Here is a 21,917-nt window from a genome sequence, read left to right as displayed (position 1 = left end):
GGACTTTCAAACATTCCAAATGAAAAGACTAGAGCTGAATTGAAAATCTGATTTCCAAATACAAGACTCAAGAAAAACATAAAAAAACAAATGGGAAAGGAAACTCATAAGAGACATAAGATTAAATTATTCACATTTCTATGTATGAAGATGATATTTGTAGACAGGAGTACATACAGACAAAGGGCACAGGGTGAGTTGAATAGATAAATTAATAACAAATAAAATTAAGGGGTGAGAAAGGAACATGTACTGGGAGAAAGGAAGAGGTAAAATGGGATAAATTATCTCACATAAATGAGGCAAGAAAAAGCTATTACAGTAGAAAGAAAAATGGGGGAGATGATAGGAAACATTTGAATCTTACTCTTATAAGAACTGGCTCAAAGAGGGAATAACACACACACTCAATTAGGCATAAAAATCTAGCTTAACCTACTGGAAAGTAAAAGAGAAAGAGTACTGGGGGTTTGGAATAGAAGGGGTTCCTCAAAGAAGAGAGGGTAAAAGAAGACAATAATGAGAAGCAAAACACTTTTTTTTATTTTTAAAGAAGTGACAGGGTAAAAGGAGAGAACAGAATAAACTGAAGGGAAACAGTAATCCTAACTGAAAACATTTTTGAAGCAAATTTCTGATAAAGACCTCATCTCCCAAATAGAGGAATGAGTCAAATTTATGAAAATAGAAACTATTTCCCATCTGACAAATGATAAAAACAAAACAAACAAACAAACAAAAAAAAAACCCACAACACATGAATAATCAGTTTTTGGGTGATGTGATCACAACTATAGATAGCCATGTAGGGAAAAATGTTTTAATTCACTATTGATTGGAGACATGCACATTAAAAAGTAGTTGTGATACTACCTCACAACTATTAGAATGGCTAATAGGACAGAAAGGGGGAATGATAAAAGTTGGAAGGGATATGGGAAAATTGAGACATTAATGCACGATTGGTGGAGTTATAAACTGATTCAACCATTATATAGAATAACTTGGAATTATACCCAAATATTTATAGCAGTTCTTTTCTGGTGGCAAAGAAGTAGAAATTGAAGGGATGCCCATCAATTGAGGAATGGCTGAACAATATGTGATATATAATTGTGATGCAATATTATTGAGTCAAATTCTCTCAGAAATTCCTGGACTTATATAAACTAATGCAATATGAAATAAATAGAACCAGAAAAACATTGTATACAGTAACAGGAATACTGTAAGATGATTAACTGTGAATGACTTAGTTATTCTAAGTAATACAATGATCCAAGACAACTCTGCAAATCTGAAGGGCTTATTTTGAAAAATGCTATCTATCCCCAGAGAAAGAACTGATGAAATCTGAATACAGATCAAAGGTTTTTGTTTTTGTTTAATTTCATTTTTCTTGGGTTTTTATTTTGGACTATGTTTTCCTTTTATGACATAACTAATATGGAAATGTTTTACATGATTACACTTGTATAACCTATGTCAAATTGCTTACTTTCCCAATGATGGGCAGAGAGGGAGGGAAAAAATATGGAACTCAATTTTTAAAATGAATGTTGAAGATTGTTTTTTACAAGTAACTGGAGGAAAATAAAGTATTAATTTTTTTTAAAAAAGACAAACTATGAACTTAAGAAATTTTGTTAAACTACATCAGAAAAAGAGAAATTAATTTACTTTGGCATTTAACTAACTATTCAACTTCAGGAAAGCTGAGAAAAAAACAAATCCATATATTAATTAGAAACCTCAGAGAAAACAGATAAAAATTTAATACTATGAGAAGAGCAACATCTTTTAGGTACTTCAGACTATATTGAAAAATTCTGCTTAAAAAAAAAAAATCTTAAAAATATCTTTACAGAAAAAATCCCCAATTAATTCAATTCCTCCTATTTAATTAAAAAAACTGGAATGGATACATCAAGTAGCAGATCAAAATGTTGTCATATCTAAAAACAAGAACATGAATGTCCCACAGGCTCATTTCAAAGAAATAATTATATAAAATCACAGTTTTTTAAAATGTCAAATGCCATAGTAATTTTAACATTTTATATTTAACTTCCTTTAAATATATCCTGAAGTATTACAGATGAATATAATTTAAAAGCTATAGAACAAAATTAATTAATATTCAATAAAATCTGCTTGTATTTTAAGGTAATACATATGGAGAATATATATAACTTAGAGGAATATTCTTTTAAAATATTAAGTATTTTTAACGACTCCATTTTAAATAAAAATTGCTGCTAGGAGTGTTTCTACTGAGCTTATATCCCAAAGAGATCTTAAAGGAGGGAAAGGGATCCACGTGTAAAAATGTTTATGGCAGCCCTTTCTGTAGTGGCAACAAACTGGAAACTGAATGGATGCCCATCAATTAGAGAATGACTGAATAAATTATGGTATATGGATGTTATGAAATATTATTGTTCTGTAAGAAACAACCAGCATGAAGATTTCAGAGAAGCCTGGAGAGACTTACGTGAACTGATGGCTAAGTGAAATGAGTAGAACCTGGAGATCATTATACACGGCAACAATATTATACAATGACCAATTCTGATGGATATGGCTCTCTTCAACAATGAGATGATTCAAACCAGTTCCAATTGTTCAGTAATGAAGAGAACCATCTAACCCAGAGAGAGGACTGTGGGAACTGAATGTGGCTTACAACATACAGCATTTTCACTCTTTTTGTTGTTGCTTGCTTGCATTTTATTTTGCTGCTGCAGCTGCTTCTTTTTTTTATTGGTTTAATTTGATTTTTCTTGTATAGCACAATAACTGTATAAATATGTATGCATAATTAGATTTAATATGTACTTATTAGATGTATATATATTATATTTAACATGCATTGGACTATTTGCCATTTAAAGGAGGGCATGGGGGAAGTAAGGAAAAATTTGAACACAAGTTTTGCAAGGGCTAATATTGAATGAATGTAATGAATGTAATTGTCCATGCATATGTTTTGAAAAATAAAAAGCTTTAATAAAAAAAAGAAAAAGAAAAGAAAAAAAGAACTGCTGTTGGAAAATCTCATAGATTCAGGTTAAGAAGATATGACTAAAATGGAATCCTAGTTGAAACATTCTTGTAATGCAATGCAAATTTTAATACTGGCTGAAACATTTACAAAAATCAGTTTGATTTTCCCACTTCTGTTTTCAACAATTATGCTCACAACTACCTAATGATCAGTATTCCACTGAAAAGAAATAAATGATTTCATACTTTCTCAAGTATTCTTTCTGGTTTATCTCCACCATTCCTTTGTTTTCAATTTTTTTATACACCAGCTTTCTAATATTATTTTTTTTTTCTGTATCTATATATTTTTTCTAATTAGGAAAAAAAAATCCTCTCTCACATTCTGAGATTTCTACACATCTGTGATACCTAACTCCAATTTACTTTTCTGGCTTCTGTATAGGTGATATCTAGTAAAACTACTTTGTCATTAAAGGTGACTTTTCCTAACTTGTTTAATCATCTTAAATGCTCTGGTTGACAACAGTCCTACAACTAATATTCAGAAATGACAAAATTAGCTAATGGAAAAATATAAGTATTCAAAATATTCTGGTTTTAATTTGCAAAACTATAATGCATACCTGGTTCATATCTAAGGTTGTTTCTATCATTTCCTGAAACTTGGAGAAATCAGAATGAAGATCAGTCAAAGGTGTTACGAAGATTGCCAACAACAATGAATGGTGTTTTCCTGCAAATGAGAAAGGAAAAATTGTTTCTTTAAGAGGAAAAAAACACCACCACATAAATAACAGTACAGACCATAAAAAAAGTTAATAAGAATCACATGGTAATGGCACATCTATGTAGTTTTTGATAATTTGCCAAACAATTCTTTAAATATTACTATGGAGATTGCTTTCTTATTTTGGAGATATTTGAATATAGGGAACTGAGGCTCCAAATTGAGACTCAAAGAGGCTAATGGTCTTAGGACTATTAAGATCTGCCTCATTCATATGGTATTCAAGTCTATTGTGAATATTGCCATATTCAGATTTCAGTTAAGTTATAACAATAATCTCACAGATATTTAACAAGAAAAACAACTTTGGAATGATGGTGAAAATGTCAATTTTCATTTCTCTTCTAATATATTCTATGACTCTCGCCTTTCCTTTACTTTCTATATTCATCAGTTATTAAATCCTATTAATTCAATCTCAATAGCATCTCATACATCTAGCTCTTTTCTCTCGATCTTCACTGTTATATATCTTAGTATAGGTTCTTATAAACTCTTATAATAGCTTCCTACATACTTTTCCTAGTCACTTTAATTCTCAAAAATCTCACATAAATGGTTCCCACTCATCGTATAAACAAAAGTTAAATTCCTAATCATGGCATCAAATGCCCTCCACAATCTAAAACCACACTACCTCACAATGATTATCATATAGTAAATACTTAAAATTGCTTATAACTTCATCTCTTTCCATTTCTCTTCATATAGTTTTCTCAGTTAAAATGAACTAGTGTATACCTTATTTCCTTGTTTAAATATTTGAAGAATACAAGTTCTTACTTTCATTGTGTGGAGATGAGATGAGGTTAGATAGGGTGAGGGGAATCACCTTATAAAAAGAATTTAAAGAAATAGCAAATCCCCATTACACATTCACAATTATTTTGCTTGCATAGTAAACACTGTATATATGTTAGGCATCAACTAACATTAGCTAATTAGGAAAGGACAGAAAAAATTACAAGCCAGACATCAAATTTGCTAAGGAAACATAAACTCCCTGAGCTCAAATCTATCCTCAGACATTCACTAGCCTTATGTCACCCTAAACGAGCAAACAACCAATTGCTTCAGTTCTCTCATCAGTAAAATGGGGATGATAATAGCATCTACTTCCCAGGGTTATTGTGAGGCTAAAATGAGATAACTGTAAAGCACAAGGCCTGCCATATAGTAAGCACTATATACAACTGTTAATAAACTAGCTAGCTTGGAGACGCTTAAGAGATTTTAGATGCAAAGATTTCCCCCTCTCCCAATTAACAATTCCCCTTTTTATTCTAGCTTCATTGATTTTATTCACATGAAACCTTTTCAATATCATGTTGTCAATATTATCTATTCTAACACTTCTGATCTCTAATCTTTTTTTAGATTAAAAAAGTTTTCTGTTAGTGAATCTGATTCACTGATAGTTATTTCTGTGAGTGTGTGTGTCTGTGTGTGAATGAGAAAGAAAGGGGGAAGGGGAGCGAAGAAAGGGAGGAGATAAGGGGAAAATAGGGAATGACATATTTAAATTGAGCTTATGGTGTTAGATAGTTTAAGATTGTGGCTTCTTTATTATTTCTTATATTCTTATAATATAAGAACTTTCTTTCTTTCTACTTTCTATGTTTCCCATAAATTCGTGTGGAATATATATGTCTTCCACAAGACTTTCTTCTCTGCTTTACATGCAACTTTTTAGAAACAAAAATATTCCATAAAGCCTCCTCTATCTTGAATGCCCCAAATAATGGCTTAAGCTCAAATAGACAATTGCAATGTTGACTGAAAAAAATCAAGTTTTTTTTGGCTAATATAACTAGCTAATAAATGGCCTTAACTAAAGATATGGGTTTCAGATGAACTTATGTAGAATACAGATTTCTGTTATAGTCATTCAGTCACGTCTTATATTTTTCATATAACCCCATTTGGTTTTTTGGGGGTTTTTTTGGCAAAGACAATGGAATAGTTTGCCAATTACTTATCTGGCTCATTCTGTCAGATGAGAAACTGGGGTAAACAGTTAAGTGACTTACCCAAGATCATACAACTACTAAGTGTCTAAAGCCAAATCTGAATTCAGGAAGATAAGTCTTCCTGATTTCAGGCTCCATAGCACTCTATTCACTATGCCACCTACGTACCCATAAATAGAGACTAGTGTATCTCATAACATGCTTATCTGTAAATTGCCAGACATGTTACTATACAAATAGCTAAGTAAGGCAGGCATACATCAGCCTGTAGAATTTAAAACATTTCATTTGATAAGATCATATAAAATAAGGCAAGAAGCTGCACTTAAACTAATCATCAAGTTACAACTAGATGTCAATGTAGGAAAAAAAAGTCTACTAATTTGCTAATTATTAATAAAAAATAATAAAAAATTGTACAAGTACCCTTGTCATACACAGAATACCAACCCTCCATGCTGTGACCAAAATAATTATTATATCCAATTTTCTGATAATAAGCCTCACTTATTTATTTCCACTTAGCCATTATAAAATGATACAGAACCTCTGGATCCTATTTTAAGTCTGGCAGACACACTGGAAGATCTTGCATTTCAAGAGTATTATCTTCAAAACCCAGTCATTTCTACAATATGATAAAGCATAAGAAGGGAAGATCAAACATTTAGGGTTAGAAGTGCTTTAGAAATCCTTTATCCACTCCTTCCTATTAATAATTGTCATGAGCTGCCAAGAACAAAGTGAACAATTCCCAAACTCACAAAATTACTGCAATCAACAGCTTATAAATTGACACAGTACAAAAATGTTGAGTTCCCTTTATGCTCAGGGGAAAGGCATGAATTATGGTAGTAAAACAAAGCCAACAGTTTCCCCCAAAAGACCAAGATGACAAAAATTGTATTGTGTCTTGAATGGGTTGAATACAACTGCAGATCTAAGATAATGCTGGTCAATAAGTAATAATCAAAGGCTTGTGGCCACGTAATCCAATTTTTAGTTTTATCCTTTTTGTTTGTATAACAAAAAAGGCAGCTAGCTAGGTGGCCCAGATGTGGTAGACAGGATATCTGAGTTCAAATATAGTCTCAGACACTTAATGAGTATGTGATTCTGGGCAAGACACTTCACTTATCTACTTCAGTTTCTTCATCTGTAAAATGGGATAATACCACCTACCTCCCAGGTTGTTGTGAAGAGAAAATGAGATATTTCTAAAATGACTTTGCAAATGATAAAATATTATATAAATGCTGGCTACTGTTACTGTCATAATAAAAATCACTTAAATCATATAATAAATAGGAATCATGTTTCTTATTCTAGGAGGGAAAAGGCTTGAATAAACTCTGTGAATCGTTTCTCATGAAAAACTAACTCACACTTGAAAACACAGCAGAGTATATAACCTTGATCAGACAATGAATTATTTTTAAATGTGATTCATTCACACAGATGTGTGTTAATGAATCTAAGCTCAAAATTTTATCATTCATTAAGCCCAAAAAGGGGCGTAGCTGCTAGTACTATTGTTAAAATAAATTATTAACTGCCTATATGTTCAGGCGAATTGGGAGGGAATAAAAGGGATGCAGAATATACAAAGTAATTTCTGCATAGAAATACATACAAGGTATAAGGATGGCCTTTTAACACTGTGTTAATTATATTGTAAAGGGTAGAAAGGAATTAATACAAATATATTTTACAGAGTAGTTATTTTTGCTTTCCTACTCACACTAGGCTGTAAGCTCCATGAGAGAAGGATGTCTGCTTTAAATTTTGAATATAACTTTTCTCAGCACCTACAACAATGTTTTTCATGCAAACCTTAATATTAATTAATGTTAATGGAAAAAAGGCATTTGATCTGCTACTTTTTAAAGATAATTAAAATCTGGAGAGGTTAATTAAATTAAATTGTAAGAGTTAAATCAGAGAGAGAAATCTAGCATGTGCACAAACATAAACCTGCAAATTTAAAGGTAACAAACATCATGTAACAAAAAAGTTAAAAGATATTTTCTTCAATAACACTGTCTAGAAAAATCAATTAAGTAAAGAACCTCAAAAAGAAACTCCCAATTTATTGTCAGTAGCTGAGGCCTCCTTTATAGCTCCTCAAGGCTTCATCCTAAAGACTGCAGCTGTGAGCCTAAACAAAACAGCTGTAAACATTTTACGTCAATAAATACAAGTATTACTGGGCTTATACCCCAAAGAGATACTAAAGAAGGGAAAGGGACCTGTATGTGCCAAAATGTTTGTGGCAGCCCTGTTTGTAGTGGCTAGAAACTGGAAATTGAATGGATGCCTATCAATTGGAGAATGGCTGGGTAAATTGTGGTAGATGAATGTTATGGAATATTACTGTTCTGTAAGAAATGACCATCAGGATGAATACAGAGAGGCTTGGAGAGACTTACATGAACTGATGCTAAGTGAAATGAGCAAAACCAGGCGATCATTATATACTTCGACAACAATATTGTATGAGGATGTATTCTGATGGAAGTGGATTTCTTTGACAAAGAGACCTAACTCAGTTTCAATTGATCAATGATGGACAGAAGCAGCTACACCCAAAGAAAGAACACTGGGAAATGAATGTGAACTATTTGCATTTTTGTTTTTCTTCCCGGGTTATTTTTACCTTCTGAATCCAATTCTCCCTGTGCAACAAGAGAACTGTTCGGTTCTGTAAACATATATTGTATCTAGGATATACTGCAACATATCTAACACATATAGGACTGCTTGCCATCTAGGGGAGGGGGTGGAAGGAGGGAGGGAAAAAATTGGAAAAGAAGCGAGTGCAAGGGATAATGTTGTAAAAAAAAATTACAATGAACAATTACTGTTATTTAAATGCCAAAAACCTTCTCTCTCCAAAAAGAATTCCAATATTCTATATTTTAAAAGATTAGTGAACTCTTTGTTTCAAAATTATAAAGAATAAGCAAGTGATTCTATGGGTTTCAGGTTTCTTGAATGTTTGAGGAATAATGATTGGCCATGGTTAATATAGCCTAAGCCCCTGAAACTCATAGATAGTCTTTTTGAAATCATGATTGGGCTGCCCTGTCTTTCAATTCAATGTTCCCTGGAACCTTAGAGATAGGTAATTTATCTGAATGTAAATTTGTATGGAGAAATTTTTCATAATTATCCTAAAGACGACACAGATTCAATAACTTTAGAACCCATACACATTTTGGTTGGGTGAGTAGAGAACAGGGAAAGAAGCAGCAATGGGAAAATCTGTTACAATTGAGTACTTTTTCTTATCGCTTCAAAGAAAACCATTACAGCTTAACAAGAAAGCAGAAAAGCAGAAAGGTATACAATACACAAGGCTTAATACAATGTTTCTTCTACTTAGAAAGAGAATAAACCAAAATGGAGGTTGTACTTAAGGCTGTATCATCCAATAAATAACGAATGTATTCTCACATGGTGGCTGGACTTCTTAATTAGCCTAATTAACACAGATGGAAAAATAGTTAGATGATGCAGTGGATAGAGCACTAAGCCTGAAGTCAGACACTGATTGGCCAAATCTGGCCAAAGTTACTTATTAGCTGTGTGACCCTGGTCAAGTCACTTAATCCTGTTTGCCTCATCTCATCAGTAAACTGAATTGGAGAAAGAAATGGCAAAACATTCTAGCTGGGCACAACTAAAACAACTGAACATACAGATAGAAATTAATATATAAGAATCACCCAAAATCAGTATAGTGACAGAAGCCATATAAGAACAGATCATCAAAAAGCCATTCATCATCATCATAATTATAATCCTCACTACCACAACTCTACTAACATAGATTATCTCTAGCACTTGAATCACTCTTCATTTTTGCTTCTATCTGAAACCGTCAACCCCACTCAGTGTCTTACAACTAAATTCCTGGGTCATTTGCTATTTCTGTAATTCTCCTCACATATGCCCATCTGCAAATAAAACTACAGCTTATAGCCCTTCTCACAGAGATCTGAGAAATTGTTACTATATTTTAAAAAAAAAAAACAATAGAATCTTAGGGATATTTATGGAGGAATCTGTGATAATAATAGAGAAAAGACTGATACTCTTTCCTAACAAGCCTTAGAAAGTTAATTGTGATGGAGGAAAAAGCCTAAGGAACATGTGTTCATTTTAATCTGTGAGAGGATCTGGAGAAGCATTTTGAGGGCTGAATTTAACTTTCATTCTGTGTAGAAAACATCCTGAGAATTTCTGAGAAATTTTAAAATGCCATTCTTTAAGACATAAGTTACTGGAAATCAATGTAGTAAGTATATTTTGAAAATACCATAAATTTCCACAAATGTACAATTTATAGTTTTAAGTGCCTGTATCATAGCTTAGAGAAACATCAGTGACATTAACTATAAAATTTATTCATAGTAATGAATCAGAATTTTTACCAAGACACTCATTATTACACTCTATGACTTGTGAGAACTGTTACAACCAAATGAAATTGTCACCCTTCAAACTATCTTACTGAAGAACCTCTAAAAATTTAACCAGACAGGTTCTCAGACAAGAAACAAACAATTTCTTGGCTAATACGCAAAGCCTTGTCATTTAATAGGATCTCTCAGATTAATAATCTCCTGCCATAAATTTTAAATGCAGGGTCACATCTACATCATGATGAAGTAAGTCATTAATTAGAGATGTAACAATTTGTTACCACAAAACTCTAAATACCTTGTGCCATTAATGTTATTGGGCAAAATTCTGCCCTAAGGGTATAATAGAAATAACTTTGTTTGCAGGTATTGGTTCAATTTCCCAATTTTAAGAGATTAAATAAAGAGAAACACTTCAGTGTCTTTTTTTCATTACAACAGGCTAGTTCTTATATGCTGCTGCCCCCTGCTGTTCCTAACTTAACTTTCTTTTCATGGTATGTTTGTTTTTGCCCAAGAGATTGATTATAATCCAAAAAAATTCACAAGACAAGAAAATAGCAATTTTAGAGCAAGATATTTAAAGCTCTAAAGTCATAATTCTCCTTTGAAATACTAATTCATTTAGTTAATTTTTCAATTCATCATTCTTATTGTTCTCAGGCCCTTTTGATAAAAACCAAAATAAAACCAAAAACATCCCCCCCAAAATTCCAATACTGTATTGTTCTTCTGAAGACTCCAGTTCTATTTAACTTAATATAAATACAAATTATATAATCAGAAGTTGCCCCTAGTGTCACCTCTTTTGCCTTTGATGCCCAAGGTAATCATGTATCATGGGTTTTTTCCCCCCCTTTTGAGGCAACTGAGTTAAGTGATTTATCCAGGGTCACCTAGCTAAGAAATATTAAGTGCTGGCAGGTACATTTAAACTCATGTCTTCCTGATTGCAAGTCAGGTGCTCTATTCACCACATTATCAAACTGCCCCCCAGATATATTTCAAATTCATTTATTAAAGTACAAATTAGTATTAAAGTACAAAATGAGTGAGAAGAGAGTATCCTTCAACTTTATTCCACAATTTTCTGCTATCTCCTACCCTGCCAAAGCCCTCTGCTGCATCCCAATGGCACATCAACTCCAATTGACTATCTGCTAAATGCTATTTGTCATAAAGCTCAAAAAAAAAAAAAATCAAGGATGCTAAGACCTCAGAGGACATCTGGTTCCACCACCCATTTTACAGATAAGGAAATTGAGATTCAAAATGGTTAAATTATGCCCCCAAGGTCACACTGAGAAGTGGCAGAGCCAGGGTTCTATCTAACCCAGGTACCATGATTCCAAATTCAGCTTCCTTTCCTCACTGCCTCCCAGGCAGTGAACTGGCCTGAATCACCAAGATGGAAGAATTTCTAAGATCAGTTTATTCACCACATCATTTTGACATGAGCAAACAAAGGCACAGAACTTTAGGGATTGGATCATTTGCATGACCAGCTGACAGTAGTAGAGCCCAGATGAGAACCCACACCTTCTTACTCCAGCCATAGTTCCACTATAAGCCAATACAACAAAAAAAGATTTAAATATAATTAATGGTGGGTTTGCAGCATCCTCTTTCTAAAAGATGGCGATACATTTTAATGGCAATTAAAAAACTAAGATTTCAAACAGAAGGATATAAATTCTAACAAAAACCATGTTACCTTCATGTTTTTCCAATGCTTGTATAACATTAGGAAGCTGGTTTATGGCTTGATAGATTCGGTAACAATCTTGTAGGCTGGCTGCATGTCTCTGAAACTTTTTGGCAAATCGATTAAGATCTGGGAAACGTCGAAGTAAGTCTTCTTGTAAACTCTGTCTCAGCTCCGCATCTACTACAAAGGCTTCCACTAGATTTAACCTGAAACAAAGCATTTAATAAATATTAATCATAAAGCAAAATTAAAACCTCTCAACTAAGAAAATAAAATTTCAGTTGGATCACAAAGTGTGTGTGTGTGTTCAGAGCAGCTAGCAAAAAAAATTTTAAAAATATAATCCAATGGAAAAGTCTTTAAATAAATACAGCTCGGTCAAGCTTACATCTACATGTTACTTGTTAAATTGAAAACATATAAAAGAATACTGCCACCTGCTATTTCAATATAAAAAAGGCTGAAATATAAACAAAGACAGAGTCAACTAAAATATATTCCTGCAAGATGCTTATGATGTAAAGAATGATAACAGGTCAAATCAAATACTTATCCTGGGAGAAGAATGAAATAGAAGAGTTTAAGGTTCATTTTTAAAATAACATTTTAAATTTAAAAAAATAATAACACAAAAAAGCATCACTCTTATGTTAAATCATCAAATTAAACAGCTAACACAGAAATATCATACAAGTATTATTTTACTTTTTTCTAATAGAAAGGAATATAGAATTAAACCTGTGATTCCACCAATGTAAGAATCTACTGGGTAAGGAAATTCCCAATACCAAAGTAGTCCAGCACCATATCAACTTAATAGTGTTAAAAAGATGCCTCAATCACTATGAAAATAAAGTGATATATTCAGTGTCACAAAACCACTATAATATATATTCTATGTATTATAGAAAACAAAGAATTTATTTTTGTAATAAAGTGACTTCAATAAACTACAGTGAAGTAAACACAAAAGTAATTTAATATGTCTAGGAAGGACTTATTTAAAACAAAGCACATATTCATATTGCTATAGGAAGATTTTGTAAAAATGTCAAGGAGACAGGAAACAAAGTGGGTATTTTAACATCTCAGATGTGGAGGGAACCCCAGGGATCATTTATTCCAAACTACATATAAAGAGAAACTCCATCAATAAATAACCACCTTGGGTAATACTATCAGCATAAATTACATTTATGCTAATGAAACTGCAGTTTAAAATATAAGAAGAAAACAGGAAACACACAATGTAAAGTTTTTTGAAATGAGATCAGAAGACTAAACTACTTAAAGCTCTTCCTCATATAACTACTTGTACCCCACAGGGTAGGTAGAAGACAAAGTGTTTCACAGCCCAAGGCAATGGAAAAAATGAACCTCTATATTCCAATCCAAAAAGATTAGGGCCACCCAGCTCCAGAATTCTAGGTAAGAAAAAAATGTGCACAGCAACCCAAGAATGGAAAAGACCAAAACAAAATCAGTATAGAGATGTGATAGAAATAATTGGTAACAAAAGAATAGGGTCAAAAAGCGGAAAGAACAATGGAAACACTATACATGAATCTAATTCCAAACAGTTAAAACAGTTAAACCCAACTTACTCAAAGGAAAAAAAAAAGATTAAACATTCTAGACTAGCTTAAAAGGAAAAAGCAATTTGGAACTCAAAGAGCAACCAAACTGTGCATATTCTATGACCCAGCAATACCATTACTAGGTTCTGTATCCCAAAGAGACCAAAGAAAGGGGAAAAGGACCCACATGTACAAAAATATTTATTTTTTTTGTGGTGGTAAAATATTAGAAATTGAAGGCATAACCATCAATTGGGAAATGGCTGAACTAGCTGTGGTATAGGAATGTAATGGAATATGATGTGTAATAAATGGAATGGAATGTGCAATAAGAAATGACAAACAGGCAAATTTCAGAAAAATCTGGAAAGACTTGTACAAAATGATCAGAAACAGGTGAACATTGCACACAGTATCAGCAACACTGTGAACAACTATGATTCACTCAGTTTTTCTCAGCAACACAATGAACTAATAAGTACAAAGAACTCGTAAAGAAAAATGCTATTCATAAACAAATATTTTTTCATTATATTCCTTCTCATGGTTTTTTTTTTTCCTTTTGATCTGCTGCTTCTTTCACAACTGAAACTAACAATGGAAATATATCTAACATGACAGCACATGTATAAACTCTATCAAACTGCCTACATCTTGGGAAGAGAGGAAGAAAAATTTGAAATAAAAAATTTTATAAAAATGTATGCTAAAAATTGAGATATAGCTGGGAAAGGGAGGGAAAGAAACATTATCCTCATGATAAAGAGGTGAAGGACCAATAGTGTAAAATGAGATATATAGAGAGAGGATTAGAGAAAAGACATAGGCAAAATAGAAATTTATTTTAGTTGATAATGTGCCTGCAACAAGAATTTTGTTTTTCTTACATTCTTGGGGAAGGAGTAGAAGGTCAATTTTTTGCTAATTCCAAAAAAAGTATGTTTGTGTATATATATGAATTTTTTAAAATAAATAAAATAAGAGGGATTAATTATTCATTGTTTTCCTACTGTTCAATCATCCTTGTATCCTAATGTACTAATCCAACTTGATCATAATAACTTTTAGCTATATTGCTGCAATCTCTTTACTAGAGTTTTTATTTAAAATTTCAGTATCAATAGTTATGTAATGCTGATCTATAATTCTTTTTTCTTTTTATTTCCAATGAAGATATCAGCACTCTTTTAATTTTTTTAATAACAGCTTTTCATTTTTCAAAATACATGCAAAAAAAGACCTTTGCAAAACTTATGTGTTCCAAATTTTTCTTCCTCCCTCTGTTCAAGAAAAATGAGATCAAAAGAGGAAAAAAATGACAAAGTGAAAATAACATGATATGATCCATATTCACTCTCCATAGTTCTCTTTCTGGATGTGGGATGTGGGATGGCTCTCTCCATCCCAAGCTAGAATAGCTTTGAATCACCTCATTGTTGAAAAGAGCCAAGTCCATCACCGTTGATCATCATACAATCTTCTTGTTGCTGTGTATAATGTTCTCTTGGTTCTGCTCAGTTACTTAGTATCAGTTCATGTAAATCTTTCCGGCTTTTCTGAAATCATACTGCTCATCATTTTTTATAGAATAATTTTCCATTACATTCATATCCCATAACTTATTCAGCCATTTCCCCAAATGATGGGCAACCATTCAGTTCCCAGTTCCTTGCCACTACAAAGAGGAGTGCTACAAACATTTTTGTACATGTGGGTCCTTTCCCCCTTTTTATAATCTCTTTGGGATACAGACCCAGTAGAGACTTTGCTGAATCAAAGGGTATGCAGTTTGATAGCCCTTTGGGCATAGCTCCATATTGCTCTCCAAAATGGTAGGATCAGGTCACAACTCCAATTAATATATTAGTGCCCCAGTTTTCCCACATCACCTCCAACATTTATCATTATCTTTTCCTGTCATTTTAGCCAATCTGAGAGGTGTGAAGGGGTACCTCAAGGTTGTCTTAATTTGCATTTCCTTAATCAATAGTGATTTAGAGCATTTTTTCATATGACTAGAAATGGCTTTAATTTCTTCATCTGAGAATTGTCTGTTTACATCCTTTGACCATTTATCAATTGGGGAATGACTTGTATGCAATTCTTTTTTTTTTTTTTAACTTTATCTTTCCCTACTTAGGTATCAGAAATATATCTGTCTCTTAAAATTGTTTTTGGCAGATTGTTTCTTGCCAAAACAAGAAAAACTTCCTTTTTATTTTTAAATCATTCAAATGTGTAGAAATATTTTCATTAGTATTTCTCTTACTAGAGACTTGGAACATTCTTTCATAAGATGTTTAATATTTTATAATTCTTTGAAGACTATTTGTTCATATTCTTTAACTACTTATGCACAGAACAAAGTACTCATGGCCTTATATTTGGTTTATTTCCCTATATATGTTGGATATTGTACTCTTATAAAGACATTTGATACAAAGTTCTTTACTACTCAATCAACAGCTTCTCTTGTTTTTCTAAAAGAACTCATTTTCTTTAAGAAAATTCTATAAATTTAACTGAAAGTGTATATTATTTTATCTTATTTATAATCACCTCTATCCTTCATATGATTAAGTATTCTCCCCTTAGTTATAACTGTGAAATGTAACTGATTTGGTTATCTTCTAGCTTTTCTATGTCATGATTATTAACATTCAGGTCAAGAATTCACTTAGGCTTTATTGTGATATATGATGAAAAAATCTTCTTTTTCTAAATTTTTTCTAATCTTTTCTAAAATGTATAGTATATATTACAGTTTACATACATTTACATATGAATATATTACATTTATATTACATACATTTAAGGATAGCAACTTTCTGGGTGTCAAATCCAGAAAGATTTGGGTTTATCTTCTACCACTCATGCATTCAAACTTCCTGACTAAGGGCATGTCATTTACTTAACCTTTTAGTGCTAACTCAACTCTTTTAAGATAAAAGTTACAGACAAGAAAATAATCTGCACCAGTAAAGGGAGAGTACACCAAAATGATGAACTCACAGATCAGAGCACGTGTGCACACACACACGCGCACACACACACACAGTTTCTGATCTCAGTAGTAGAAACCCTGAGACCTGATATATTGTAATACGTCTATTTGTTATGATACAAGTGAAATTGATTTAGTAGCAGTATTGACTACTACCTATAAAAAGAAAAAAGACTGCTACCACTGTTTCCATAGAAATGTCACTGACAATTTTTTTAAGGGATCAAATTTAATATTATCATAATATACTATCAGTACCACTCAATAAGGATGCTAAGCTTCATATAAACAACTGAATGAAAAATAGACTCAAATTGCCTATAAAGTGTTTATATAGCAATTTTTTGTGATAGCCAATTCATAAAACAGAATTACCTTTTTAATCAAAATTTGGCACTATTTGTTATAATATTATGCTTTATTTAAAAACTGGACTTTTACACTCTGAATTCACAATTAAATACAAACAAGTTTTGCTGTGCATATAATTCATAAAATAAGAAAAAGATATGGTGGTACCAATTAATTTAAGAATTCCTATTAAAACGTTTCCAGTTCGGAAAATGAATGGATGCCCATCAATTGGAGAATGGTTGGGTAAATTGTGGTATAGGAATGTTATGGAATATTATTGTTCTATAAGAAATGACCAGCAGGATGAGTACAGAGAAGCTTGGAGAGATTTACATGAACTGATGCTAAGTGAAATGAGCAGAACCAGGAGATCATTATATACTTCAACAACGATACTGTATGACGATATATTCTGATGGAAGTGGATTTCTTCCACAAAGAGAAGATCTAACTCAGTTTCAATTGATCAATGATGGACAGAAGCAGCTACACTCAAAGAAAGAACACTGGGAAATGAATGTGAACTGTTTGCATTTTTCTTCTTTTTCCGGGGTTGTTTTTACCTTCTGAATCCAATTCTTCCTGTGCAACAAGAGAACTGTTCAGTTCTGCACACAAATATTATATCTAGGCTATACTGTGACATATTTAACATGTATAGGACTACTTGCCATCCGGGGGAGGGGGTGGAGGGAGGGAGGGGAAAAGTCGGAACAGAAGTGAGTGCAAGGGATAATGTTGTAAAAAATTATCCAGGCATGGGTTCTGTCAATTAAAAAGTTATAATTATTTAAAACAAAAAACAAAGAAAACAAAAAAACCACATTTCCAGTTCGTAGATAAAGTGCTGGCCCTGAAGTCAAGAGGACCTGAGTTCAAATTCAACCTCAGACACTTAACACTTCCTAGCTGTGTGATCCTGGGCAAGTCACTTAACCCCAATTGCCTCAGCCAAAAAAAAAAAGTTTCCAGTTCTCTGGCTAATATCACATATTCTGTCAGATACATACATACATACATATATATGTATGTGTATATATATATATATATATATATATATATATACACACACATATCTCCTATCCCTATGAACAAAGCTAGGTTGCTCCTCAGCCTGACACACAATCAGTTTGCCAAATGCAAGCTCAAAGCATCAACAATTTGGAAAGGATCCCAAAGGCAGTCTCCCTTGCTATCATTGTCATGAAACAAAGATTACTTCCATGCCAAGATCAGACATCCCAATAAGCCTATGTAGTAGAGAAATCTAAATCTTATGTCAAATAAGAGTGGTATCTTTGATTTAGTACCTAGGACAACACAATGACCTGTACTTTACATAGTTAGAAATGCATTGAGAAATATATGCCACCAAAAGCTAAGTCAGCCAAAGGACAGGAACAATTTTTCACAAAATTACTAATTACAAACAACCATTTAGAAATATGTTCCAAATCACTAGTAACTTCAAACAACTCTTGAAGTTTCATCTAATGATGCAATCTTGCAAAAATTACAATACACTAATAGCCAATGTTGGAGGAACTGTGTAAAATAGGCACACTATAAGGAAGAAGAGGAAAAGAAAAAGGAATAAGCATTTATATAGAGCTTATTATATGCCACTGTGCTAAGTGCATTACAAATATCTCATTTGATTCTAGTGACAACTCTGCAAGGTAGGGGCTCTTATTATCCCAATTTTAAATTTGGAGAAACTGAGGCACAGAGGTTACATGCCCAGAACTACACAGCTAGGTAAGTACATAGACCCCAGGCCTAGCACTCTATCCATGGAACCACCTCAGTGCAAGGGGGAGAAGCTGATCTAATATACCTGTGAACTGGTCTAACAACCATGAATATTAATTCGGAATTACTCAAGAAAAATGAGTGAACTACTTATATACTGATCTAGCAATCCCACTACAGAGCTTATACTTCAAGAACAAAGACAAATATAAAGGTACATTATTTACCAAATTAACAATCAAGATGGCTTATAACAAACAAACCTTATTTTGCATGAATGTAATAAGAATATTATTGTGAACAAAATAAATGCACATTTTTTAAAGGAGATTTCTTCACTAAAAAGTTAAGTAGGCTTTATGAAGACTCCATGGCCAAATATTCTAAAGGAAATCAATCCAAGAAGGAAAACTCCATATTAGTTTTCACTTAAAAGTTGTTTCTACATACAATGTAGGAAACATTTTCCTAGAAATACATCTAAGTATTCTTAACTCCTTTGAAACACCAAAGATTTCTTAAGACACCCCCCATATAGTTGCCATACTAATATACATTCAGGAAACACAAATAATGTAAAGTTATGAATTTAGTAAGAAACTTCTTTTGGTTTTTTTTTTTTGGTTTTGTTTTTTTGTGGGGCAACTGGAGTTAAGTGACTTTGCCCAGGGTCACACAGCTGGGAAGTATTAAATGTCTAGGGCCAGATTTGAAATCAGGTTCTCCTGACTTCAGAACTCGTATTTTATCCACTGCACCATCTAGCTGCCTCTAGCAAGAAACTTTTAAGTGAATTTGTACTTATGAACACAATAGCATTTATATAAATTCAAAAATAATATGCATATACAGGAGGCAAATCTATTCAGTCTACAGAAACTAGGTTTTCTCAGCCTGTGCCATCCTCAATTCTTCATCACCTAAATATCCCAATCAAGGGCCAAATCTGATCATTTCTACCTTTCCAAATTCTCACAAATCTACTCTCTTCTCTCTACTCGCCCAACCATGTAGCCATCCTTTAAATGGAGCCCTTTAATACCTCTCTCTCAAGGACTACGGGAACAAATTCTTAATTGAATCTCCTTGCCTTAAATCTCTTCCCTCTCCAATTCATCCTTCCTACAGCTAACAGAGTTCTTCTCAAAATCAATTTGACCATGTTGCTCCCCTATTTAATAAATCTCATTGGCTTCCTATCACCACTAAGATCAAATATAACTCCTCTATCTGATAAATAAAGCCTTTCAAATCCTGGCCTCAACCTACTTTTCCAACCTTGCTGCATGGTGCTTCCCTCTAAACACACTGTAGTCAAACCAATCTGGCCTCCTAACTATTCCTTATATACTGCATTTCATCTCACTTCCATATTGATGCTCTGGCTTTGTCCCAATGCCAGAAAGTCTTCCCACCTCAACTCCATCTCTCTGAACCCATAGTTTCCTTCAAAGAACAACGTAAGGGCCTCTTTTCTTCACTGTGCCTGGCCTGATTCCTCTCCTCCAAAATCACCTTGTATCCATTTTTAGTTATCTATTTTTGTCCATGTTGTCTTCTATGGCTAGACTCTAAGGTCTTTGACATAAGACACTTTTCATTTTTATATTTGTACCCCTATTATAGAACATAATCTGGCATATGATAGGACTTATTAAATTTGCTTAATAAATTACAGAAAGAAAAATTATGTACCTCAGTGAGATCACAGATTCATTTTACTATTAAGCAATAGAAACAGTAAACTAAATCTAATAAGTCACTAATTATTTTTATACTTTCCTCAAGTTGACTATTATCTTAAGGCTTTGATTTAAAAAAGGCTTTAACATTTAAGATTAACTGTCAGCTTATCAATAATAATTTTAGCTTTTTAGAAAATGATTTTATATAACATCGGAAAGGCTGGGTTTTTCTCCAAACATTTCTCACCAACTAAACAATCTTCACTATGAAATAAGAATATACCTCTTTTAAGTCTTGTTAACAATCCACATGTGGCATTTGTTCAATAAAACAGATATTCAGAAGCACAAGATGAATACAGATGACATACCCAAGTTAAAATTTAAAAACAATACAAAAGCAACATTTTCCCTCTTGTCAGTGTCAAGGAGTAAGTAAAGAAACATTCCCATTCTTCCAAGGATCATATTAGCACAAAATTCTGTGAAAAAAAGATGCCTTGAGGTTTATAGGAAAACTAGTATTCTGTAATTCACAGTAAGGCTAAAATGAACAAGAAAAGAGTTTTAAAACACTTGCAAAAGGATCAAAATTTTTAAGAACACAGCATTAAGAATGAAAACCCCACAGTCTCACTCAAAGCTTTGCCATCAAATAGAGGTGTAAAACAACAAACAACTAGATTTAAGTTTTCTATGAAAAGAATCCAGTCATGTGAAGCAATCCAAAATAAAAACAAGATATAATAATTCACCAGGCAAAAGTAAAAATGAGAAAATTCCTTTTTTTTAAACCAATAAATGCAACTACTTAAGGACTTCGATTCACTTAAGAGATCCTTGATGCAGCAACTCATAAGTATAGCTAATGATAATAGCTAACATTTATTCAGAGCTTACTATATATCAGGCACCGTGCTTTATAATTACTATCTCATTTGGTCCTCACAACAATCCTGGGAGGTAGGTGCCATTTTATCGCCATTTTACAAATGAGGAAACTGAAGTAGACAAATGTGCCCAGAGTCACACAGCTTGGACTTACTGTGAATTATAAAATACTAGTTTTCATATAAATCTCAAGGCATTTTTCCTGGAAGCAATAGAGAACTCCTGAAGCTTATTGAGGGTGACATAATTAGACCTATGCTTTAAGAAAATCACTTTAGTGGCTGAATGGAAGATGGATTATATTGGGAAGACACTGAAGCAGGAAGATCTACCAGCAGGTTATTGCAAAAATCCAGGAATTAAGTGATGAATGCCTACATTTCGTTGGCAGCAGTGTTAGTCTGAACCAAATAATAATACGCTAACAAAAACCCACTGCATAGCTTCTTTTTAATGCCTTAAAAAGCACTGTCAATCATTAATTAACCCTATTTATTGACAACTAACTGACTTCTAAAATTGGCTACTGAAAGTTTTAAAACAGCATAAAGGAAAAGAGTCAAAACTTCTATAGCAAATAGTTAAGAATATTGTACATTCCATAAAACTTCTAAAGAAAAATTAATAACAAAAATTAGCACAAATAACACATTTTATGATAAACTTCTAGATAATAGCTACTTTTAAATCTAAAGTTTAATAAACTCCTTGGGCCTAAAAGAAGTTAGGTGTCTCAGAAAGAATAAGAATATA

The 21,917-nt window shown here is 32.7% G+C and overlaps 1 protein-coding gene across 1 annotated transcript in view; it reads right to left on the bottom strand.

Moving 5' to 3' along the window:
• Nucleotides 1-21,917, bottom strand: part of MSH2 (mutS homolog 2) — a 60,981-nt gene that overhangs the window by 24,013 nt on the left and 15,051 nt on the right. Inside the window, 2 exon segments of the mRNA XM_051975224.1 lie at nt 3,633-3,742; nt 11,908-12,107. Of these exon segments, the coding sequence (XP_051831184.1) occupies nt 3,633-3,742; nt 11,908-12,107 (310 nt within the window).

Source organism: Antechinus flavipes, chromosome 2, assembly GCF_016432865.1.
Source record: "Antechinus flavipes isolate AdamAnt ecotype Samford, QLD, Australia chromosome 2, AdamAnt_v2, whole genome shotgun sequence".
NCBI classification, from domain to species: Eukaryota; Metazoa; Chordata; class Mammalia; order Dasyuromorphia; family Dasyuridae; genus Antechinus; species Antechinus flavipes.
Note: the sequence above shows the minus strand (reverse complement) of the source record. Positions and strands in the feature narration are given on the sequence as shown.